The sequence below is a fragment of the Stegostoma tigrinum genome, chromosome 3, assembly GCF_030684315.1.
Source record: "Stegostoma tigrinum isolate sSteTig4 chromosome 3, sSteTig4.hap1, whole genome shotgun sequence".
In the NCBI taxonomy this organism is placed as follows: domain Eukaryota; kingdom Metazoa; phylum Chordata; class Chondrichthyes; order Orectolobiformes; family Stegostomatidae; genus Stegostoma; species Stegostoma tigrinum.
In genome coordinates this window covers 10,719,910-10,746,342 of record NC_081356.1, presented here as the reverse complement: position 1 = coordinate 10,746,342, position 26,433 = coordinate 10,719,910, and the positions used below count along the sequence as shown (strand labels likewise).

Here is a 26,433-nt window from a genome sequence, read left to right as displayed (position 1 = left end):
GATTCATGATTAGTAAATGGATCAATCTGTCTGTCTCAAGTGCACTCAATTTCTTGACCTCCATAACCTCTGGCAATGAGTTTCATAGATTCACCACCTTCTGGCTGAAGAAATTCCTCCTCATTTCAATTGTAAAGGCTCGTCCCTATATTTCTGAGGCTGTACCCTTGATTCGAAAGTGTGAAAGTATTTTATCCACATCCCCCACTATCAATCAGATCCCCTCCCACCTCATCCTTCTAAATTCCATTTAATACAAATCCATGGTCCTTAACCACTCCTCCGTATGACGAGTCCTCCTTTCCAGTGATCGTTCTTCCAAACCTCGTCTCTAAGGCCAGCCCATCTTTATATCCGGGGCCCAAAACTGCTCCAGTTATTGCAAATGAATGGACAATGGTCCCTTATAATAAAATGTGAGGCTAGATGAACACAGCAGGCCCAGCAGCATCTCAGGAGCACAAAAGCTGACGTTTCGGGCCTAGACCCTTCTTCAGAGAGGGGAATGGGGTGAGGTTTCTGGAATAAATAGGGAGAGAGGGGGAGGCGGACCGAAGATGGGGAGAAAAGAAGATAGGTGGGGAGGTAGGGAGGGGATAGGTCAGTCCAGGGAAGACGGATAGGTCAAGGAGCTGGGATGAGGTTAGTAGGTAGGAGATGGAGGTGCGGCTTGGGGTGGGAGGAAGGGATGGGTGAGAGGAAGAACAGGTTAGGGAGGCAGAGACAGGTTGGACTGGTTTTGGGATGCGGTGGGGGGAGGGGAGATTTTGAAGCTGATGAAGTCCACATTGATGCCACTGGGCTGCAGGGTTCCCAAGCGGAATATGAGTTGCTGTTCCTGCAACCTTCGGGTGGCATCATTGTGGCAGTGCAGGAGGCCCATGATGGACATGTCATCTAAAGAATGGGAGGGGGAGTGGAAATGGTTTGCGACTGGGAGGTGCAGTTGCTTATTGCGAACCGAGCGGAGGTGTTCTGCAAAGCGGTCCCCAAGTCTCTGCTTGGTTTCCCCAATGTAGAGGAAGCCACACCGGGTACAGTGGATGCAGTATACCACATTGGCAGATGTGCAGGTGAACCTCTGCTTAATATGGAAAGTCATCTTGGGGCCTGGGATAGGGGTGAGGGAGGAGGTGTGGGGGCAAGTGTAGCATTTCCTGCTGTTGCAGGGGAAGGTGCCGGGTGTGGTGGGGTTGGAGGGCAGTGTGGAGCGGGACAATGGTCCCTTTCTGTGCTGGTAATTGCTGCAGTTTCATTGAAGTTGTGTTTTGAATCTGATCTAGCTTTTTTTATTTTTTATTATTTTTAAAAGTATTTTTTATTATTTAAAATGTGTGTTTGATCTTTCTGTTTACTCATAAGTGCAGAATAGGTAGCAATGACTAAAACTTACTTGCTATAGTGGTCTGTTTGACCTGACTGAATGGATTGGTGATCTGCACCAAGATCTACAGCTTTGAGAAATAATTCTGGCAATTGTTTCTGTTCCACAGTGCAGAGAAGCATAACATCTCAGTTTTCCAATTGTTGTGCTGTGTTCTTTATCAAGGGTCTGCTAAATCAGGGATATCAACCGCCATCAGCTTATGTCATAAATAATCACAGAAATTCAGTCACTAGTTAACAATGGACACTAGAACTATAATACAATACTTGCTTGTTTTCTGTATCCTTATTTCTTTGCTGAGCATTTTGAAATGGGTGGTTATAAGTTGAGTTAATTGCTTCTTTCCATGTTCAGGATGAACATTTTGATGATTCAGGATTCAACTTTCCGCCTGGTATTCAGGATTATGGCTATGGTGGAAGCCCAACTGAAAGAGTAGGTCTGCCGACAAATGGGCTTAATCTGAGTAGCACAAGCCTTGGTGGCAGCAGCAACAGCAGTGATACTGGTAAACAGCCTCTGACTGGTTAGTTAAAACTAGTAGAATGTTGTATTTGCATTTTAAATCAGAAATTCATGCTTTCTCTATAAACCATCTAAATTCCCTGTGCTTTAAAACTAGCTATTATTGATTCTTTCATTAGATTTGTGAATTACTGCATCGCTAAAGTTATTGATCATGTCATTTCTTGAGGGTTTTTCTTCCCGTTTACTCACTTATAAACCCAGGACTCTATATTTGATACTTCCTGCGTGTTATCATGCCTTGAATTCGGATGTAGTCCCATGATCCAGTCAGTTACCTTGCACACTGTAAGATCATAAGACTTTGGAGCAGTCGTATGCCTTTTGGGCCATCAGATTTACTTTGCAATTAGTGAGAGCATGGTTGATCTGATAATCCTCAACCATGTTTTCCTAAGCTCATTAAAGTATATTAGTGGTGTTTTATTTCCTGATTTGCTGTCTGAGAGAGTCCTTCATGTCTTGCCATGTGTGATGCCATTATTGTTTTTGGATACTTTAAGATTTCTTGTCACCCGATTCAAGCTGATGCTGATTCCAACAAAATCTGTGCACAGATTATCTGATTTTAGTAGGTAGCTTTCTTTGCAAGCATTGCCATTTCTTTGACACTGAAATCAAGGCGTCAATATGTGCAGTGTAAGCTACCTTCCCCTACCTTTCCATGACAGCATTTTAATATTTATATTGCATCTTAATATTGCTCTTAACTAGGTGCGACACATTCATCTAAAGTAGGAAAAGAAAATGATCCTGAGAAGTCAGATCGTGGGTCTTCCCAGTGTGCCAGTACATCAAGTATTTTCCAGAATTTTGCAATGGAGGTAAGAAAATTATACTTTTTTTTTCTTGCAGAAATCATGGACAATATTCTTAAAACTGAAACTAAAATGTTAAAGATAAATATTCTTGAAATATTAGGTGGTAAGTCATATTATGCACATTGTACAGGCAGATTTGTTAATTTCACAATCAGCAGTGTTCAGCCTCATTCACAATAACTCAGACACTGTAGCAGTCCATGTCCAACAGTAGCCAGACCTGGACAGTGACCAGGTTTGTGTTGACAAGTAGCAAGTAACATTCACGTCATGCAAGTGCCAGACAATGACTATCTCCATCAAGAGAAAATCAAAGCAGCCACCCCTTGTGACGTTCAATGGCATTACCATCACTTATTTCACCACTACCCGCAGGTATGCGCAGACACAGTCTCGCACACCTATCAATGCCCAAGGGGTTACCGTTAACCAGAAGCTGCACTGGACTAGCTATACAATTACTCTGGCTGCAAAACAGGTCAGGGCCTCAAATGTCTGCAGTGAGTAACTCCTCCCCAGACTCGCCAAACGCACATTGGAAATTCACCAAGGCAGTTCAATCAGCAGCTTCTCAACTCATGAGCAGTACAACCTAGAATAAGAGTAACAAATACATGGTAACACCGTCACCTACAGATTCCCTTCTCATCCGCTCTCCATCTGACTTGGAAATATATCACCATTCCTTCACTGTCACTGGGTCAAACTCCTGGAACTCTTTCCTTAGTGATATTATGGGTCTGCCTACAGCAAACAGATTGCAGCAGTTCAAGAAGGCAGCTTCCGTCTATCTTTTCAAGGACAACTCAGGATGGATAGTATATTTTGGCACAGCTAGTGACTCCCACATCTCTCAGGTGTGTTTTTTGGCAGGAAAGATAAGTAGTCATGTGGCACTTACTCAGTGCTGTATTGGAGTATCGTCCTAGATTCCATGTGCAAGGTTTGTGATTGAATGCAGAAGCTCTGACTCAAAAGTAAGAGCAATACCAAATGAACTATGCTAACTCCATATGAAAGATAATTATATTTGTATTTGGAGTTGATTGAGATGTGGTGAGGTTGACTTACTGTATAATATTTGATTACTAATCATGCAGAGAGAGCAAATATTCTGCAGTCAGCATACATCATTAATGATAATGATGAATTGCAAGTGTTGTGAAGCTGGTATCTGCCACCAAACATTTTAATTTGGTCTGAGGCAATGGTTTCTCTATCAGATTGGTTTTGTCTGCACCATGCAGCTAATGTTTGAAAGCTACTGTGGGGCACAAGGTTTCAGTTTCCACTCACCTCATCACTATACCAAAGTTGCTACTTTTCTCTAAGTAGAAAGTGAAATAACTGTCTAGCATTCTAACTGGTGAATATTTAATCTTTGTACATGACTGTGTTGCAGCTTTGGGAGTATGTATTTGATTGTAAATGTTGGGCCAAGTGAGAAAAAAGGAAAAAAAACAAATAATGACAGTTGAATTTGTTGAGAATTTTAGCAGTTGGCGTTTTTTTGAACTGTGTTGCTCATACTGTGATCCTTCATTTGTATCCTCCAGTATATGTACCAACGTCATAATGAAAGGTTAAAAGTAAAATTGCCATAGTCCTACTTGGGCCATAAGCTGCTCTCATTAGGGAGAGAGCAGCTGGTGGTGGGATTAACCTGAGGTTCACCATCCCACAGACAAAAAGGTTGAGAAGGAGAGCCCTTTGTGTAACCTACCGGCTCGCAGCCTAAGCACAGTGAACATCAGTAATCAATCCTGGATTGTCAGTGTAACTTATTGCTTTTTGTGTGGATGCCATCATGCTGTCAAGTTTCTTGCTATAAAATCTACTTCCAAGGATACTGAAATTATACCCAAGAGAAATTTATAATTCAGTCACTTCAAGAGAAGTAATTCAAACATAGAAACAAAATTTTGTGCCATTCACAACTAACTGATGTCTTCAGTAAAGTTTGTGCCTGCCAGGTTTTCTACATGAAAACGTTAACTTCATTTGTGTTAAGTTGGTTCTTTGGTTATTTTGCTTCCATGGGGTAATTTAAGTGCACATCCCATTAGTACATCATATTTCAGAATATTTTGTTACTGCACTTTTTATTATTACTAATTTCATGCAGGGAACACCTTGCTTCGTTTGTCATTTGAATCAAAAATTACATGTTTAAAAAATATATCCTGTTATTTTTCTAACTGAGTAACTCTAAAAGATGGATATATTTGATTAATTGGTCCTCCTTCATTCTTTCTTCCCCTCAAAAGGTATTGATGTCCAGTTGTTCTCAGTGTCGTGTATGTGAAGCTTTAGTTTACGATGAGGAGATTATGTCTGGCTGGAGTGCCGATGATTCAAACCTTAACACCGCTTGTCCATTTTGTAAAAATACTTTCTTGCCGGTTCTAAACATTGAGTTTAAGGATCTACGAGAGACTGGAAGGTATTCGATTACTTTCTAATTTTTTTGTTGTAGTTTATAAATTCTCATGTTTGGTACCACGTAGTCCTGTATTCACGTATGAGATTTTCTCTCAAAATCTTCAGGAGAGGCAGCAGGGTGGAAGGGTTGGCGAATTTATTGGCCATATTCTATTGGCAATTCTATTGGCCATAGAATTGGTATATTCTCCCACCTGCCACAAAGTTCCTCCTTGCTGAGCTGTCATCAGAAATTTGCTGTGGTGTGGTGTTCTGAAAATGTTCAGAGGGAAGTGGTAACTGCTGTTTGCTATTTGCTTTATGCTTCATGAGAAGTATTACAAATAATGTCTTGTGCACTTCTTTCTAAGTAGTGAAGTGCCACCAATTATTTGATGACTGAAACATGTTGTGGCAAAGTTAATATTGACTGGAGATTAAATTGCTTAATTACAATTGATGAAACAATTTGATAGGTGTGCATATTTATTTTTTCACAGAATTACTAAACTTCGCCTGCACTTGTGATCAATATCTGAATTAAATTCTGTCTTTTTCCTCAGTTTTTTCTTGAAGTCCAGTGTATCTGGTGACAGTTTGCACAGCAACAATGTAACTGCAGGAGGTGATCCCCCCACGCAGAAAACTGTTCCAGCAGCATCAAATCCAATAAATTCCACAGATTCACCTGTTACCACAGCAACTCAGGAACAGTCCTCTTCTGAAGATAAATGGTAATGTTTCTGTAATCAGCATTCATATAGCCTTTATTCCCTTATTGTTAGTTTCTTTGCCTAATGTTTTGTTTACCCAACTTATTTCTTCCTTTAGCTACAAAGCTCAAATAATTGATTTTACTCCCAGACTTTCTCGCAGAATACCTCTGACATTGATTTATAGATGCATGTGACAAACCAGAAGACGAGTAGCTGTGTTTTTATTCTCCTTGTGATTTTCATGTCATTTGGTAACCCATTGGAAGGAAAATATATGTCCTATTACTTATCTGTTACTAAAGGTTTGAGATTTTAAATGTACCACATTCGTACTATCAACAATTTCATATTGGTCAGCCTTTCATGGATATTTAAACAAACCTGGAGCTCTGATTCTGCCTTATCCAATTCCCTGGTACAGTGGCGGGATCCTGATTTGCTAACATCTAACATTAACGCATGTATTCATGAAGGCGATCCCATACAGGGGTGTACTAATATTAATTATATAAAGATCTAACATACAAATGTTTCCTCGTACTTACACTCAGTATTTCATATTGTCCTGCATCATGTTCACTTGTGTTCAATTCGATTTGTGAACAGACTTGAGAGCTGAACTCATTCACAACCGGGCAACTTGCCTATATGTTGCACAGGAAGATTCAAAGCAGAGCAAAATTTTGAAAGCTTTAATAAACTTGAACTGTATTTATGTTTTAACAAAGCAAAATTTGAATGTCACTATGCAATTCGGCTACAGGGCAGGCAAAGAGAATTAAAAAGAACATTTGTCAGCTCATGTTGTTACAACCAGGCCATAGGCAATGTTCCCCATTAGTTACAGTTCCAGATGGGATACTCCAAGCTGTTAAGCTCCTGGGTGAGGAAGGATGAACTGGCTCAGCTTTTATTTTCACCATTTCCCCCTTGGTTTGTTACAAGAAGTTTAATTTGAAAACGATCCTTTCCCTTACGGAAACCTTTCTGTGAGACCCAGAAAAATAACAGGAGGTGATGGCCCAGCGGTATCAATGGCCTGTTAATCCAGAGACCCAGGTGTAATGTTCTGGAGACTTAGGTTTGAATCCCACCTCAGCAGATGATGGAATTGAATTCAGTTTTTAAAAAATTTAGAATTAAGAGTCTGATGATGACCGTGAATCCAGTGTTAATTGTTGGAAAACCACACCTGGTTCTGTAATGTCCATTGGGAAAGGAAACTGCCGTTGTTATCTGATCTGGCCTACGTGTGATTTTCGGGCCTACAGCAATGTGGTTGACTCTTAACTGCCCTCTTGGCAACTGGGGCAATAAATTCTGACCTAGACAAAGATGCCCTCATCCCCTGAATGACTGAACAAAAATGTGTTTTAAAAGGAGCCAGTTTTACAGGCTTTCTTGAAATAACGATAGTGAGTTTATTAATTGGGAAGAAGTGCTAACACAACTCTCGTGTATGTACTCGGCAATTGAGCTGAGTTCAGAATGGTAAAGTTTAAAAAATATATACAAATCAGCCTGTGAATTGTTTACAAACAGCACAATTCAACTGTTAGCTTTGGTGTTCATAGATGAACAGTCAGTTTCACGATCCTTAATTTTCAGGTAGCTTGTGATTCTGCTGTTCTGATTCCTTTTAACTGTGATTGAATTCCAACAAACATGAGTGAGAGAGTTTTTTGTTGTCCTTTTTTTTTGAAGAAGGGCCACTGGACCCAAAACATTCACTGAGCGTTCTTCTACAGATGCTGCCAGATCTGCTGAGTTTCTCCAGCAATTTCTGTTTTTGTTTGTTTTTCCTTTTGTCTGCTGCAAGTTAGCAAACTTCTGGAACTTGGGGGCAAAGTCTTTACCTGCGATATTGGAGACTAGGGGATAGTTCCTGAACTCTGATCTTCACAGCAAGCTTTTATCAGTGATAGTAATGCTATTGCATGTTGGGAGTTTGGTTAGTGTGTTTGTTATTGGAGATGGCCATTGCCTGGCATTTATGTGCCACAAGTGTAACTTGATTATTACATTGTTGTAAGTAACTTTCACAATTGCAAGTGTGCTTCTCTCTCCCTCCCTCCCCGCTGTGCCTCCTCCCTTCCCCCTTTACCCACCCTTCCCTCTCTCCTTAGCACCTGTCCCTTTCTCACTTGCTGCAGACAGCTACCTTATTTACGAATGATAATGGGAACTGCAGATCCTGGAGAATCCAAGATAATAAAATGTGAGGCTGGATGAACACAGCAGGCCCAGCAGCATCTCAGGGGCATAAAAGCTGACGTTTCGGGCCTAGAGCCCTTCAAGGCCCGAAACGTCAGCTTTTGTGCTCCTGAGATGCTGCTGGGTCTGCTGTGTTCATCCAGCCTCACATTTTATTATCTTAGCTACCTTATTTACATCGGTCACACTTTTTGATTATATGACACTTGTTTATTTTAAGAACAAGCATATTCAAGTTAAAAATGTACTTAGTATTTTGTGGAAACATTTATTGTAGTGATTTCAATTTGGAATACATTGCCTGAAAGGATGGTGGAAACAGGTACAATTGTAATGTTCAAAAGGGAAGTGAATAAGTATTTGTCAGGAGAAATACATTGTAGGGGTATTGTGGGCAGAGTAACAAAGGACAACTGATAGGGTTACTTTCCAGAAAGAACCAGGGATTGACCAAATTGTCGTCATGTGCTGTACTATTTGTGATGCTATAATTTTATAGAAGCAATTTATTTACTTTCTTTTGACTAGTGCTGTACCAAAGGGCCCAGAGGATTTGCTGGACAGTGTAAATGACGATCCTCCAAAACGGACAGCATCCTTAATCCGAAGTTACAGTGTAGGTGGTCCATTGCAAAACTTGGACGTATCTCAGCGGCCTGCACACGGCATTTCAACAACCAGCCTTCCAAATAGTCTACAAGAAAGTGTGGTAAGTTGTTACTGAAGCTGAAAATGTGAAATACATTAATCTAATGGCAACATTATTTGGTCAGTAGCTTTGGATTGAGTACAGTTACAGATTTATGCACTCCAGGCATTGGGTGTATTTCCTGAAATAATTTACATTTTGAAAATACTCAAATGAAAGGTCCATATAATTGATAAGAGATCACTTGTCCATTAAGCAAGACGCCCAATTGAAAATTGGGTTCCTTTTGGTGGTAAGCCCACTAAATTAATCTTGCCTGCATATAACTTAATATATACAAATACCAGTCTTCAGCCAATTTGACTCCACATGATATCCAGAAACTGTTGAAGGTACTGGATACTGCAAAGGCCGTGGACCCTGACGACATTCCAGCAGTATTACTGAAGTCTTGCACTCTACAACTTGCTGCTCCCATAGCCAAGCTGATCCAGTACAGTTAGAACACTGGCGTTTATTTGATAATGTGGAAAATTGGCCAGTTATGTCCTGTACATAAAAAGATAATTCCAGCCTCGCTAATCACCATCAGTCTGCTCTCGATCTTCAATAAAGTAACGGCAGGTGTCATCAACAGTGCTGTCAAGCAGTACCTGTTTACTGATGCTCAGTTGGGGATCCCCCCAGGGCCAGTCAGCCCTTGACCCCTTATAGTGTTGGTTCAAACATGGACAAAAGAGCTGAATTCCAGAGGTGAGGTGAGAGTGACAGCCCTTGACACAATGGCCTGATTTGAACGAATGCTGTATCAAAGAGCCCTCGCAAAACTGGAATCAATGGGTATCAGGGGAAAGCTCTCCTCTTGTTGGAGCCATACCAGACACACAGTTCTAGTTGCTGGAGGTCAATCATCCCAACTCCAGAACAGCACTGCAGGAGCTCCTCAGAGTAGTGCCTGAGACCCAAACATTTTAGCTGCTTAATCAATCTTTCCTCCATGAATAGGCGGAAAGTGGGATGTTCACTGATTTCAGCACCAGCCATGACGACTCAGACACTGAAGCAGTCCATGTTCAATTGCAACAAAATCTGGACAATATCCAAGCTCGGGCTGACGAGTTGCAAATAATATTTGCGCCTCATAAATGATAGGCAATGACCGTCTCCAATAAAAGATAACCTAACCACCATCCCTCGCCATTCAGTGACATTACTGTTACCGCATCCCTGTCGATCAACATCTAGGGGGTTACCGTCAACCAGAAACTCAACTGGACTCGCCACATCAATGCAGTGGCTACACAGGAGCTCAGAGACTAGGACTACTGCAGCAGTTAATTTGCCTCTGGACTCTCTCTCTCTCTCTCCCTCTCTCTTTCTCTCTCTATATGCATGTGTACATGCACACGCAGCCTATCCTCCATCTACAAGGCCCAAATCAGGAGTGTGATGGAATACTCCCTGCTTACCTGAATGGATGCAGCTCCAACAACACACTCAAGACGTTTGACACCATCCAGGAGAAAGCAGTCCGCTTGATTGGCACCACATCTGCAACAATCCACTCCCTCCTCCTCCGATGCTCAGTAGCAGCAGTGTGTGCTGTCTACAGGATGCACTGCAGAAATTCACAAAAGATTCCTTAAACCTACAACTATTTCTGTCTGAAAGGACAAGCAGCGGATACATGGGAACACCACCACCTGCAAGTTGTCTCCAAGCCACTGAACATCCTGACATAGAAATATATCATCTTCATTGTCACTGGGTCCTCGAATTCCCTCCCTAATGGCGTTATGGGTCAACCTCGAGCATGTGGCCTGCAGTGGTTCAAGAAGGCAGCTCACCACCACCTTCTCAAGGGCAAATAGGGATGAATGATAAGAGCTGGCCAGCCAGCAATGCCCCCATCCCTCGATGGAATTGAAAGAAAATATTTTCTTGGCTGGAAAATAGATTTGAGCCAGTAATTCACAACTTGCCCATCCTGATGGGAGGTGCTTCATCTAGGAGACATGATTTAATTATTAGGAAGTTAAACCAGAACACGCTTTTACTAAGTTGTATGCACATATGGAGCCAGGTTATGAAGGAAGTTCAAATGTTGAAGAAATTAAGTTCAAGGGGAAGGAAGGATGATGAGATGAAGATAAACTAAAATGGAATGGATTAATTTGAATGAAGCATGTTCCTTTTGCAAAACTGCTTGTTTATGTACCATATAAAACCTACTTCTGGCTGAAATGCCATCTGGTGGATTTCTAAGCTGCAGTTTTAGTTCTGAGGAAAAGTAATTTATGTTTGACTTGGTGATTTGCGCTTTAAAAATGCTTGTTTTAATGTTTCCTATTATTCCCAGTTATGTGCAGTGCAGGACCTGTCTATCTTTTTTTTTTCTGGAATTGTTGAATGTGGGACAGCACCACAGTTGTGTGTCATTTCAGGCATTGGATCCTTTTCTTGCTATTATAACTGTTTTAAAAACAAAAATTAAATCAAGAGGGTGACACAGTGGTTAACACTGCTGCCCCTCAGTGCCGGGGATCTGGGTCAGTTCTAACCTCGGGAGATTCTGTGTGGAGTTTACATGTTCTACCCAAGTCTGCGTGGGATTCTTCTGGGTGCTCCGGTTTCCTCCCAGTCTAATGATGTGCACATTAGGTGTTTTGGACATGTAAGATGTGAGGTTTTGGGATGTGTGTGTTGGGTCTGGGTGTGTTGCTGTTTGAGGGTTCAGTGCAGACTTGAAGAGCCGAACTGCCTCTGCCTGCACTTTAGGGATTCTTTGCAATTGACTTAAATCAAAGCCTGGTTGAATATAATTGCATAAAAATCAAAGTTGATTCTCTGGTGCAATATAAAGGAGTACTGCACTATTGAGGGTGCTGCCTTCTGGAATGAGATGCTAAGCTCAAGTCATCTACTTCTACTGGCTGTAAAATATCCCAAGGTATTGTTTGAAAGATCAGTGCAGTGCAGGAACAAGTCCTTTGGACCACCAAACCTGCACTGACAAACTAAAAAACCTTTTGCCTCTGTGTAGTCCATATCTCTCTGTTCACTGTCTGTTAAGCATTGCTCTTTGATCTGTCACCTCCGACAGTGCATTCCAGGTACTTAGCATCCACTGTGTAAAAACAAAACCCTACCTCTCTCACCTCCTTTAAACTTTCCCGCTTTGCCTTAAACCTATATCCCCTAGTAATTGACATTTCTACCAGGGAGAAAGACTCAGACTCAGACTATCTATTCCAACATGCCTGTTATAATTTTGTAAATTTCTGTCAGGTCGCTCCTCAATTTCTGATGTTCAACTGAAAACCAGCCAAGTTTATCCAATCTCTTCTCCTTGCTAATACCCTCCAAACTAGGCAACACTTTGGTAAACCATTTCTGTACTTTCTGTGCGTTTTCCTACTGCCTGCCAGTTTGCTCGCTCGTGCAAGCTCGCTCTCTCTTCTTACGCTTGCCGTGTCTGTCTGTCCACCTACCCTCTCTATCCACCATTACTCCTGCCACTCTGCCTGCCTGCTCTCCCTTGCCTATCCTCCCTTTCCTTTTCTTTCTCCAGTGCAGCTTAGGAGAAATGTTGGTTGTTTAACTGGAAGATGAGCTGGGGAGAAGCAAGTCCTTAAAAGGATTTGATGATGTTGAGAGTTTTGGCAAAGTACGTTTTGCTGGACCAGGAGCCGTTGTAAGTCAATAAGTCCGAGATTGGGTGAAGAGAGTTTGATGCAGGACGGTGTATAAGCAGCAGAGTGTTTGATAAGCCTGTTTTGATAACGGTTTCCTGGAGTATTGAGATGTGACTGGCTCACAAATTGGTTTAGCAGGTCCTCTGCCAAGGATTGGCTTAATTTTGATGCCATTGCACAGTCCACTACCTTGTAATGATGTCTACTTTATCCACTGTATCCTCCTCTTGGTAACAAACTCCTCTTGAAGATTCCTGAAACCAGTTTCTGTTTGAGCGTTTCTTTAGAAAATGACTGCACTCTTTAAGTTTTTCATTAATATTTTGCAGTCATACATGAATTCACTGAACACCGTTTTATATTTGTTCACTAGGATTCTGTAGGTCTTAAAAGAAGGCCTAATCCGAAGCCTGTGTCTGTCCCATATCTGAGTCCATTAGTCCTGCGCAAGGAACTGGAGTCTCTGCTGGAGAATGAGGGAGATCAGGTGATTCACAGCTCTAAGTTCATCAACCAGCACCCAATCATTTTCTGGAACCTTGTTTGGTATTTCAGAAGGCTGGATTTGCCAAGTAACCTGCCAGGTCTCATCCTTACTTCTGAACATTGCAATAACGGCACGCAGGTATGTTGAAGATTAGCAGCCATTTCATTTTACACTGTTACAAAATGATACAGATGTGTAAACACATGTACTGACAGGTTTAAGAACAGCTTCTTCCCTGCTGTTATCTTACTTATGAATGGACCTCTCATATATTAGAGCTGATTGTTCTCTGCACTTTCTCTGTCGCTGTAACACAATATATTTTGCATTCTGTTCTATTACTCTGACATACTAATATAAGGTATGATTTATCAATACAATGCATTCAGTGTATTCCCTGTACATGTGACAATAATAAAGATAAATCCAGTCAAATTTTTGGGGTAACTTCGATGAGCTATATGTCGACCACAATTTGTCGGCATACCAAATCAGGCATTCTTATATATGCTAGTAATGAATGTAAGTTTTCGTGTACTTTTGTTATCAACTCGTTTAAAAGAAAATTCATTCTTACTCTGTTGTGTAAGACCAATTTATTCCAGTTCATTTATATTCCAAAGTATCCTTAAGTTTGTGGAGCTCAAAAGTATTGTAAGTGTTGTTACTGAATATTTAATTTCAAGATAAAGGGTTCTTATGCTTTTTATGTAACTGGAGTGTTCCATGTAAGAGAACGTGTTTGTTTTGGATACTGTATTGAGTTTAGTATGGTTAAATGCAAAGTAACGCTCTCTACGTATGAATAATATGTGCCAAGTTGTACCTCAGTTCTGAGAGTTTGCTACTGTTGTGCTCTAAGATGGCCTGTGCATTGGTTCTGCCCCTTATTGGTTATGCTTGCATAAACAGATTGATTGTAAGAAGATTTTGTACCACGGTGGTTGTTGATTAGGGATGGGCAATTAGTGCTGGCCTAGCCAGTGAAGCCCAAAATGCAATGAATGAATAAAAAACATTAAAATTCTCTAATTAATTGAAGTTAATAGAAGTTGATGTTTTCCCATTTACACTTTATGAATTCACTTGTTAAATGGGCTTCTTTAAATATCATAAACATAGTTCTCAAATAATAGGGTCTAGACCTGAAACATCAGCCTTCCTGCTCCTTTGCTGCTTGACCTGCTGTGTTTATCCAGCTCTACACCTTGTTATCTCAGATTTTCCAGCATCGGCAGTTCCTACAATCTCTCAAATAATATACTTTTTTTTCCCTCTCTCAGATGTCTCAGTCAAGTCTTTCACAGGACAGCAAACTGGTTTACATACAGCTACTTTGGGATAACATTAATCTTCATCAAGAGCCTGGTGATCCAATGTATATACGTTGGAGAAACAGGAGTAAGTGGCTGAGATTGACTAGAACAGATTTTCCCTGTACTTTTCTATTCACTGTCTTTATTGTTATTTTTGGATTAATAGTTAGTCTAACAATGAAATATCAGTGCAATGCCAGTAGATCTAATTGTCTGGTACCAGTTTCAAAATAAGGTGGTTAATTTTGATGCACAGGTGACTTATCACTGTCACCTGCCTGTGCTGACCAGTAAAAGCCCAGATATGGTAAGTACATAGTAATCAAAGTTCAACTTTACAAAATCGACTTTAGCTGTTGCTGGTTGTATCAAAACCCAAACTTATTTCACTATTAATTCAGAAGTTCAGGTAAGGGAACCTGGGTTTGAATCCCACCATAGCAGATGGTAGAATTTTAATTTGATGATAAAAATTTGCAATTGAAACTAATGATGACCGTGAAACTGTCATTAATTGTCAGAACTTTTCAGATTCACTAATGTCCTTTAGGGAAGGAAACTGCCATTCATACTTAGCATGGCCTGTGTATGACTCCAAGCCACAATGTTGTTGCCTCTTAACTACCCTTTTGGGCAACTGGGGATGAACAATAAATGCTGGTCTGGCCAGAGATGCCCACATCCTGTGAATGAATCTTTTTTTAAAAACTTTAATATACAAATATGTCATTGAAAGTTAGATCACAAGTGGGAATATGTTCAGCGAGGAGCTGTGAACACAGGGAAATAAATTGCAATCACCTGGAAACAACATAAATAAACTCTGCACAATTGTTAAAGTTGATGGAAGCATTATGCATGAAGAAAATTGCATCATGACTTATGCTACATAAAACTGCAGCTTGTTAACTGAACATGACAGTATGGTTTCATTATGGAGTAAGAGAGCCTATTATTTAAATTTCACTTGTCACAGTCTCTGTCTGGAATATTGTACCCTGTCTAATTAACTGGTAACTTCCACAATCTAGTATGTATCTGTTTCTGACGAATTGAGGTCAATGTCTATTGGGTTACTGTGATGAACTCTCACCAATAATCTCTGCTCTGAATTTCTCTGTGCATTCTAACACTTTAGAAGAGCAAAATCAGACATTTTAAATGTGGTTTCTAATGTTTAAATTTTGTACGATGAGTCTTCTATCATCAATGCATGTTATTTCATAGTTTTGCTTGTAGATGTGGATAGTATGATTGTAAAACAACAAAATAAATTGTTATCAAAGTGAATGCTCTTGTATCCAAAATATTAAATTAATCATCTTTATTCACAGACAAAAATTTGGTTGGTGGATTAACTCCAGATAGTCAAGTGGAGAAGAGTTCCCTGCATATAATTGTGAGAAGCATCCAGACCAATGATGTGTTTGGACCTATGTGCCTAATCCTCAAAGAGTCCAGCAAACACCCTGAAATCAAGAGACAAAGGTCAGAAATTTTCAGAACCCTCTGTGTATCTAAATTCTGAAAACATTATTAGTGTCTGCCATAAACTTATTTTTGATACTGATAGGTAATCTTCAACCATGACTGACTTCAGGTACAGATGTTATGCTGCTCCATATGTCTCATTGCTGCTGACCTGTCTGTAGATTCTAATGACTGTAAATCAGTACTGGACTTGGATATTGCCTCAGATAATAATTGTTTATCTCGTTGATGGTTTAGTCTATATCTGTTGACAGATTTTGATTCATCAGTAACTTAACAGTCATTGGAATTATTTTCTTTCTGTGTAGGAGTATGTACAGGGAAATTCTGTTTCTTTCTCTGGTGGCCCTTGGAAGAGAGAATATTGATATTGGTGAGTAAAGCATGATGCGTAGTAAGAACTTTCAGATTTGTACCTTTCAGCCTTCTAGAAATGTGATTCAACACGCTTTTTAAACTTTTAACATTTCATTTCAAAAGAAAGATATAATGTGTAGCAGATAAATATTTCTTAGCTGTGTAATGTATTTACTAACGCTGTGTGTTGTGACAGTTCCATATATCGTGCCTTTTGAGCCATACAGTGGTTCAACTCATACATGCTGGCCAAATATCCTAAACTGAACCAGTCTCACTTGCCAGCATTTGGCCCATATCCCTCAATAACCTTCCTATTCAGGTACCCATCCAGTTGCATTTTAAGTGTTGTAATTGTACCTGCCTCCATCTCTCCTCTAATAGCTTGTTCCATACACTCACCACCCTTTGCGTTAAAATATTGCTCCTTGGGGTCCCTTTTCAAATCTCTTCTCTTCCTCCCCTCCCCCCAAAAAAAAACACCGTAAGCCATTGCTCCCTAGCTTTGGAATCCCCTACACTGGGTAGAAGACAGTGGGCTAGTGCATGTAAACCTTCATACTTTCAAACAAAACAAAAGGAGAGAATACATAAGGAATTATGAAGCAGTTGGCATGACATTGATGGAAGGGAAAATGCTAGATTCCATTATAAAGATTGGAAAATAAGAATTATAAAATCATGCAAGACAAATCGACTGGAACTTTTTTTGAGGATGTAACTGATAGATTTGATAACCAGGAGCCAGAGGATGTGGTTTATTTGAACTTTTAGATATCTTTTGTTGAAGTCCTCCGTAAGAGGTTAGGTAGATTGGCCATGTTAAATTGCCCAGTTGTGTCCAGGGATGTGCAGGCCAAGTGGATTGGCCGTGCTAAATTACAAAGATTGGGTTGTGGGTCTGTGTCTGGATGGAATGTGCTTTAGAGGGTCAGTGCAGACTTGATAGGCTGAGTGGCCTCATTCTGCACTGTCAGGTTTCGATGAAACCATATCAGAAGCTGTACTGTGCAAGGTTGCATTGTTTAATCACGTGTAATGTATACTGAGAAACTAGAAGTATGGAGAAGTGTCCTTAAAGAAAATACCATGTGAAGAAATGTAGTCAGCGCAGCTGTGAGAATAAGTTTACTTCCAGTAAATATTAATTGAAAATCTAAACTGTGAAAACAAGGAAGTTCATTTAGGTCTAACCATAAAATTGTTATTGCATATTGTGGAAAAGGATAATGGTCTCTGATCTTAGCCTAGTAGATACTGAATGCCAATTCTCTGACACCAACTCCTACCACCTGCCTCTACATAATCCAGGCAGAGTAGTCAAGCTTAGAGTATGTATTAAGGTATGATTTGCCTGGATAGCATGGAAAACAATACCTTATGCTGGATTTTGGTACAAATACGGAGAAAGTATTGCTTTTGATTAGTACGCTCATAAGGACAGGTATTTCAGGAAGTATACATTGAGAGTTGACAATGGATGTATGAAAGACAACAGTGAGCTAGAGACCTATTGTCTTTACATCAGTAGCAAAAGTCAGGACTGCCCTATGAAGAGAGATTGGTCAAACCTGTATTTTCTAGAGTTTTGAAGAATGAAATGGATAGACGGGGTTGATGCAGGTAAGATGTTTCTCCTCATTGGCATCTATAGGAACACGGGGTACAAATTAATGCCATTCAGGACTGAAATTTGAGCAGAAACATCAATGTGCAACCAGGCACAGATTATTTTGACAATAGTGATAGAATCTTTTTAGTGAGTTGCAGGTAGTCTGAGGGCACTTTGTGAAAATGGTATTTGCATTAAGGACCAGGAATGAGTGGGAATGTGATGGGCTAAGCGGTCTCCTGGATCATTCAATCTGTTCTTATGACCGCTGACCTGCGGAGAAGTAAACATATTTAAAGATATAAGTTCTAATTTAATGACTTGGCTTGGTACTTGTGATTACAGATGCTTTTGATAGAGAATACAGAGCAGCTTATGAGCGCTTGACAGAAGAACAAGTGAAGGTGGCCCTTCCAATTGACTTACCGCCCTGCACCAAAATAGAGTGGTGCCGGAAATGTTTTGAGCCTCCCTTCATCTAAACAAGAAACTGCAATATTATTCTGGCGTTGAACCAATATGATTTATGTCCAAAGTATGAATGTACAATCTTCAAACTAAGCACATATGCCGAGTTGATTAAAATTAAGATGTTAATGTATGTGGAGCTATAACTGCACAATTTGAGGTGCCGTTTCATTGAGAATAATGGCAAGAAAACTGTTCGCTGTTTCAAACTTCTATGGAAGGGAAACTTAAAATGTAACTGCTAAACAATACATGTCTTAAGGCAGATCTGCCATTTACTGTCAGTTGTCTAGTAGTGCAGTGTTTTGTACAAATATCACAAAGAATGGCTCTGACCATTGTATTTTTTAGTATCAAGGACTGGATTTTAAATTTTGAATTATTTCTTTCAGTGTAAATGAAGTGTTGAAATTACAATTCAGAATGAAATCATTAGGTGTGCTATAATGAAACTAGGGGATCATTCTTCTTTAATTGAGTTGTCTATGTCACTGAGGCATAAAATGCTCCCAAATCAATCAGGTAATATTAGAGTGGTTATAAGGGGAATTGGGAGATAATTGGGAAGCCAGACTGATGTTTCTCTGTACTGTACCCAACTGATGCTTTTCTAATTACTGACAAAACTCTGCCTAATATCTGACAGTGCAGTTCTTAATTGCAGCACATATAAAGGGATACTGCAATGTTATGCTGAGATATTTGATTGATAGTAGAAGTACTATTAGTGGTCTCCCCTCCCCATTTCTCAATGTATGGTGTAAACAAGAGTAATTTTATTTAAAGACAAATCGCTGAATATTACTGATAGCTTGTTTTTCCAGGATTGAATAGAATGTCAAAAGAAACTGAAAAGCCAGGAAAAGCATTGGTAAATGGTGGCAGTACAAATATTATTGAAGGACAAAGCTTTTGGACTGATATCTATATGTAATCCTGTATTAAAGACTTTACCTTTATTGAGTTGTAAAATAATTGATTTTATATTTTAACACTTCTAAAAAGGCAGATTGCATCTATGGTTCAAATTGTGTACAGTTACAGTTATATGATGACTTACTATGTGAACATATTAAAGTTACTTGTTTCAATAAAGGATAGTTATACAAACTTTGTTTTTAGTGGAGATTGGAATTTTTAATTCATTCACTGGATGCAAGTGTGACATACAAAGCCTGCATTTAGTGCCAAGAGACTTCTTCACCTGGCTATACCTACCATTGTGTGTTCTTACAGAAGCCTAGATCATCAGTTAGTTTGCCCCACATTCCTTTGGCACTTTTTTTGATATCAAACCTACCTCCTAATTCACTGACCATTAAAGGTTCCATCTCCTCAGCTACTGCCCCCTCTTGAAATGTAGTCATCACTTCCAACCTTGATGGAACCCCTTGTTCTGAAATTATGTCCTCTAATCCTGGACTGTCCCACCACTTGCCCTGTCAAGATCCTTGAGAATCTTGTATACTTTTTCTAAACTTCAATGAGTCCAACCTATTCGGCCTCACCTTCTAAGACAGTCCCTCCATTACCAAGATCAGCCTAGTGAACCTTTTCTGGACTGCATCCAATGCCAGCATGTCTTGGATTCGATAAGGGTTTGAAACCTATTCACAGTATTCCAGCTGAGATCCGAGTACTGTGTTGTATAATCTTAGCAAATATTCCTTGCTTTCATACTCCATCCACTCAGCTGAAAATGGCATTTCCAGCACTCCATGGCATCTTTGACAGAATGTCGTTCAGTGAAGGTGGTTTGCTGTTAGGTTTGATACCAGAAAGTTGCAAATAGACTACCAGGAATCTTCCTATGTAAGGGCCCGATTTATTGGTTAATGGTAGACAACCCACTGTGATAGCCTTTAGAGTCACAGATGTATAGCACAGAAATGGACCTTTCGGTCCAGCTTGTCCATGCTGACTAGATATCCTACATAAATTTAGTCCTATTTGCCAGCATTTGGCCCATATCCCTCAGCCCTTTCTTATTCATGCACCCGTCCAGATACCTTTTAAATGTTGTAATTGTATCAGCTTCCACCACTTCCTCTGGCAGCTTATTCCATACACGCACCACCCTCTGTGTGAAAAAGTTGGCCCATAGGTCTCTCTTAAATCTTTTTCCTGTTACCTTAAACCTGTGCTGTATAGTTTTAGACTCCCTGTTCTAGGAGAAAGATCTTGACTAAACTTATCCATGCTCCTCAAGATTTTGTAAACTTCCACGGCACTTCTCGACACTCCAGGGAAAATAGCCCCAGCCTATTCAGCTTCTTCCTATAGCTCAAACCCTCCAATCCTGGCAACATCCTGGTAAACCTTTTCTGAACCCTTTCAAGTATCACAATAGCCTTCCTATAGCTGGGAGACCAGAATTGCGCGCACAATTTGAATAGTGGCCTAACCAATATCCTGTATAGCCACAACATGACCGCCCAACTCCTATACTCAATACACTGACCAATAAAGGCAAGCATAGTTGGCACAACATCGTGGGCTGAAGGGCCTGTTCTGTGCTGTACTGTTCTATGTTCTATACCAAATGCTGCCTTCACTATCCTATCTACCTCTGACTCCACTTTCAAGGAACTATGAACCTGCAATCCAAGTTCTTTTTGTTGAGCAACACTCCCCAGGACCTCACCATTAAGTGTATAAATTCTGCCCTGATTTGCCTTTCCAAAATGCACTACTTCAAGTTTATCTAAATTATACTCCATCTGCTGCTTCTCAACCTCTTGGTCCATCTAATCAAGATACAATTGTAGTCTGAAGTAACCTTCTTCGCTGTTCATTATGCCTCCGATGTTGATGTTATCTGCAAACTTACTAACCATACCTCCCATGTTCACATCCAAATCATTCATATAAATGACAAAAAGCAGTGGGCCCAGTACCGATCCTTGTGGCACACTGCTGGTCACAGTCTGAAAAGCAACCGTCCTCCATCAGCCTTTGTCTTCCACCTTTGAGTCAATTCTGTATCCAGATGGCTAGTTTTCCCCCTCTTCCATGTGATGTAACCTTGCTAACCAGTCTACCATGTGGAACCTAGTCAAATGCCTTACTGATGCCCATATAGATCATGTCCACTGCTCTGCCCTCATCACTCATCTTTGTTGCTTCAAACTCAAGTTCGAGAGTCACAACCTCCTATGTTCAAAGCCATGTTGATTGTCCCTAATCAGTCCTCGCCGTTCCAAATACATGTTAAACTTGTCCCTCAGGACTCGCTCTAACAATGCTAGGCTCACTGGTCTATAGTTCCCTGGCTTCTCCTTAAATACATTGGCCAACCTCCAATATTCTGGCACTTTGCCATTGGCTATTGATGATACAAATATCTCAGCCAGGTGCCCAGCAATTCCTTCCCTAGCTTCCCACAGAATTCTAGCATACACCTAGGTCCCAGTGATTTATCCATCTTTATGCATTTTATGTCATCTAGTACCACCTCTGTAATATGGACATTTTTCAAGCTATTGCTATTCATTTCTCCACATTTTCTACCTTTCACACTCTTCTCCACAGCAAACACTGATGCAAAATATTCATTTGGTATCTCCTGCAGCTCCACACATGGGTGGCCTTGCTGATCTTTAAGGGGTCCTATTCTCTCCCTAGCTACCATTTTGTCCTTAATCTACTTTTAAAAGTCCCTTTGGAATCTCTTTAACCCAATTTGCCAAAACTGTCTCATATCCCCTTTTTGCCCTCCTGCTTTCCCTTATGTACATTCCCACTGCCTTTATACTTTTCTAAGGATTCACTCAATCTCTGCTTTCTATAGCCAATATATGCTTCCTTCTTTTTCTTGACCAAAGCCTGAATTTCTCTAATTGTCCAGCATTCCCTATGCTTATCAGCCTTGCTCTTCACTCTAACAGGAAAATTCTGTCTCTGGAGTTGCTGGAAAAGCTCAGCAGGTCTGGCAGCCTCTGTGAAGGGAAATCAGAGTTAACATTTGAGGTCTGGTGACCCTTCCTCAAAACTGATGATAGCTAGTTAAAGTCAGTTTATAAGCAGAAGAGAGTGGGGCTCACGAGTTAACAGTTGGTGGAGATAGAGCCCAAAAAAAGAGAAATACAGTTGGACAGACAAAGGAATGGATAACAATCTGCCTAGGAGGGTGAATAGCTGTTCATGGATATCGATAGGTCTGCAATTACATGCTACCTATGTGATATCAAAGTCTGGTGTGTGGGGTAGAGGTCTAGAATGTGGGAGAGCTCAGACACTAAAGTTATTGAACTCGATATTGAGTTCAGAAGGCTACAGTTCCTCAGGTGGAAAATGAGGTGCTGTTCTTCCAGCTTGCACTGAGTTTTGCTGAAACACTGCAGCAAGCCTGAGGTAGAGATGTTGGGACCCTGTAGCCCTCTGGACTCGATACCGACTTCAGTACCTCTAGGGCCTGAACTCTCCCACGGCCAAGACACACACCAGGCCTAGTTATCACAGTTTGCCGTTACACACTACCTATTGTTAGGCACTAACAGGTTCCATCAATAGCTATTCACACTCTTTGCCAGATGGTTATTCACTCCTTTGTCTTTCCAACGGTTGTTCTCTCTCTTTGGGCTCTATCCCCACCTATCATTTACTCCTTATCCCCTCCCCCACACCACCATCTGCATATAAACTGACTTTCCTAGCTACCATCAGTTCTGAGGAAGGGTCACCAGACCCGAAATGTTAACTCTGATTTCTCTTCACAGATGCTGCCAGACTTGCTGAGCTTTTGCATCAACTTCTGTTCTTGTTTCTGATTTACAGCATCTGTACTTCTGGTTTTTAAACTGCCTCTCGGCTCTCATTACCTAATTTTTGAATTCTTCCCATTTTCCAGCCATCCTTTTCCCTGAAAATATCTGCCCTGAACAATTTTTTAATGTTCTTGCTTTGTACCTCAAAGTTGGCCTTGCTCCACTTTGGAACTTGAACTTTTAGACCCTGTTTCTCTCATTTCGTATTTCTCAGTTGCACTCAAATAATTTCCCAGGAATATCCTCCCTAATCAAATCCCCCTTTTCTATCCTTCCTACAGCATCTATACCTGGAACATTAAGCTGCCAGTCCTACCCTTCCCTCAGCCACGGCTCTAATTGCTATGATATCCCAGTCCCATATATCCAAACGTGCCCTGAGTTCATCTGCCTTACCTGTTCGGCCTGTTGCATTTATTTCAATGCAATTTATCAGTTTTACCTCGTTCTATGCTTTGCTCCTGCCTACCTTGTTTGGTTTGCTCCTTTTCCTAACTGTACTATTCTCAGACTGATCCCTTTCCTCACTCTCTCACCCCCAGCTTAAGAGTTTCAATGCTCCTGAGCAACTCTAAGAAATCTCCCCGCCAGTAAATGAGTCCCCGTGCAATCAGTCCTTATACAGGTCACTTCTATCCCAGAAGTGATTCCAATGATCCAAAAATGTGCATCTTTCTCCCCTGCACCGGCTCCTCAGCCATGCATTCATCTGCTCTATCCTCCTATTCCTACTCTCACAAGCACATGACACGGGGAGTAAACCAGGTATTACTACCCTTGAGCACCTCCTTTTAAATTCCTGCCTAACTTCCTGTATTCTCTCCTCAGAATCTCATACTATGTCATTAGTTCCAATGTGTACTGAGGCTAGAATTTAGGAGCTGTATAGGATACAAATACACAAACTGCAGAAGCAACTCAGCAGGTCTGAAAGCTATAGAAGAAAACATTTAATATTTTGATTCATTAGGATCCTCTCTATAAGCCCAACCTCTTTCTTTTCTTATGTAAGCACAAAATACACTGTCTGCCCTTTAATTTCCCTTTGCACTGTACAATGCCTGAAGCAGTTTCTAGGTAAAAGAAAAATACAGATGCATTTATGCAGCAACTTTCACAACCTAACTGGCTGTCTCAGTGATTTCCTGTCAAACTATTTTGTTCACGGTGGTCACTGTTGTACATAGATGTGCAATGTGATTCAGGAACATTGGCTGTGTATCTCCCCTGTTCCTTTTCAACAGTGTCTTCACTCATTTCCATCCATTTGAGCAGGAAAATAAGGCCTTGGTTTAACATCTCATCCAAAAGAGTAGTTTCAACAGTCCAATGCTTCCTCAGTACTGTACCGGAGTGTAAGCTATAGATGGTAATGGGGTTGTATTCCAGTTGTGAATTATACTGCACAGGGCACAAAATCTTTTTAATGTATGTGACTTTATCACAGTAAACAGAAATTGGAGGGAATATTGGGGGTGCCTGAAGACTGGAAAATTGCAAACATTACAGTCTTGTTCCAGAATGGTTGTAAGGAAAAGCCTAGCAATTACAGACCAGTCCGTTTCAACTTCAATGGTGGTAAAGCTTCTACAGATATTTATTTAGTATAGACCAATAAGGAAGAGCTAGCATGGATTTCCGATACAAAGTCACATTTAACTGACTTGCTGAGAGGTTTTTGAAGCAGGTAAGACTTGCTGCACTGCACAAATATTTTCAGTCATTTGATACATTGCCATTTTAATAGGATATCAGGGAAATTATAGGTTGTGGTAAAAACAAGGAGAGAGTAGGAGCATGGGCACAAAACTGGCTAAGATAGGAAGCAGTAATGATGAATGGATGTTATCCAGGCTGGAAGACGGTTTGTCTGGAGACCTCCCCAAAGGTCAGCATTAGGAACCTTGCTTTTCCTGATACATGTTAATGATCCAAATCTTGACGTCCAGGGACCATTTCAAAAATTACAGTTGTCATTATACTTGGAAGAAATGTAAACTTTGAGGACAATGTAAAAAGCCAAATGGACAAAAAAAAGCTGATGAAGTGGGCAGTTAGTTTTGATGCAATGTTCAGTTTTGGTAGATCATTGAAAATAGTAGCAGGTACAAGTCTAAACGGGTGCAGGTCAGGTAGAGGGCAGTAAGTAAAGCATAGAGTGTCCCCATCTTTTGTAATGGGGCATTGACTACAATAGTAAGAGTGATACTGATCTTGTAAGCTTCAGCCGGGGCATAGTATATATACATTATAGGAAGGATGCAGACAAAGTGGAGAGTTGAAAGGCACAAGGAATCTTCAGTTATGAGGATAGTTTTAAGAAGTTGAAGGGCTCTCCACAGAGAGAAGGCCAAGAGATAATCCAATAAGAGATTTCTAAAATCATGAACAGGCTGTATAGACGGGGACAAACTGTTCCCCCATTTAAAAAGGATCAAGTACAATAAGGCATTAGTTTGCAAATTATGTTAAATCAAAGGTGAAGCGAGGAGATGAGATACTTTGTTTTGGAAGTAGAGGGAATGAATACAGAATAAGTTACGTTAAATCTTTATTTCGGGTCCCAGAACATTCTGTCTAATTTCATGCAATATACTTGCCCCAAACGACTTTTAAGATATACAGTACCTAAAACCTTTGGAATCAGATCCTGCAGAAGTTACACTTATGAACAACCTCCTCCTGCAGTCTTAAGATTCTACACGAGTACGTTGACCTCCGTTACTCCTACTGAAAATGCAGCTCACCACTATCAGGACTTATGACGACACTTGCAGAAACATGCACTGAATTTGTTGATAGTTTGTTATCGTAGGCAATATATTAAATCCACCTGCTAGCTGAAAAGAGCAATACTTCTGGGGCTGTCAGCTTTCATGGTTTTAAATGAGAACACAGAAAACAGGAATAGGCCATTCATCATAATCACAGTTGATTATCCAACTCAATAGCCTGCTCCTATCTCCAACCATCCTCCCACCCACCCCCACACAGAACTTAGATGAAAGAAATCAAAGGCTATGTCCGATTTTTTTCTTGAAATCATACAATATTTTAGCCTTGTCTAATTTCTACGGTAATGAATTCCACCATTCAGTGAAGGAAGTTCTCCAGACCCTCAGCACAGGGGAGCAGATGGTCCAGTGGTATTGTAGTGGTTGGTTGGCTCGCCAAGCTGGTTCATTGTTCTGCAGATGTTTCATTACTCTGCTGGGTAACATCATCAGCGCAGCCTCCGTTGAAGCGCTGTTGTGTTTTCCTGCCTGGTATTTAAACTCTGGGGTCCATTGAGTTGGATCACCTTACTTCCAGTTTTCCTTCACAATATAGGGTGTAGCTCTGTGTTTGCTGATAGCCTGCTTAGTGGAGAACCAGGCTTCTAGGAATTCACATTCTTGTTTCTGGCCTGTCCCATTTGAACTGGTGGTTGTCCTTATCCATATGGATGGAGATGAGTGATTGGACATGTCTTTTTGTTGTTGGTTGGTATTTGTGTACTCTGTTGGCC

General features: G+C 40.5%; 1 protein-coding gene across 3 annotated transcripts in view; it reads left to right on the top strand.

Annotated features, from left to right (window-relative positions):
* dennd4c (DENN/MADD domain containing 4C) overlaps positions 1–19,250 on the top strand; it is a 134,470-nt gene extending 115,220 nt beyond the window's left edge. For 2 of the 3 annotated variants that reach the window (XM_048525575.2, XM_048525567.2), the window contains 10 exons: positions 1,742–1,913; positions 2,627–2,736; positions 5,001–5,176; positions 5,718–5,888; positions 8,613–8,793; positions 12,802–13,053; positions 14,199–14,316; positions 15,566–15,719; positions 16,031–16,095; positions 18,037–19,250. In XM_048525575.2, the coding sequence (XP_048381532.1) occupies positions 1,742–1,913; positions 2,627–2,736; positions 5,001–5,176; positions 5,718–5,888; positions 8,613–8,793; positions 12,802–13,053; positions 14,199–14,316; positions 15,566–15,719; positions 16,031–16,095; positions 18,037–18,173 (1,536 nt within the window). In that variant the 3' untranslated portion in view covers positions 18,174–19,250. The remainder of the gene's footprint in view (positions 1–1,741; positions 1,914–2,626; positions 2,737–5,000; positions 5,177–5,717; positions 5,889–8,612; positions 8,794–12,801; positions 13,054–14,198; positions 14,317–15,565; positions 15,720–16,030; positions 16,096–18,036) is intronic. The other variant, XM_048525582.2, reaches the window with a different exon arrangement.
* Positions 19,251–26,433: the final 7,183 nt, after the last annotated feature.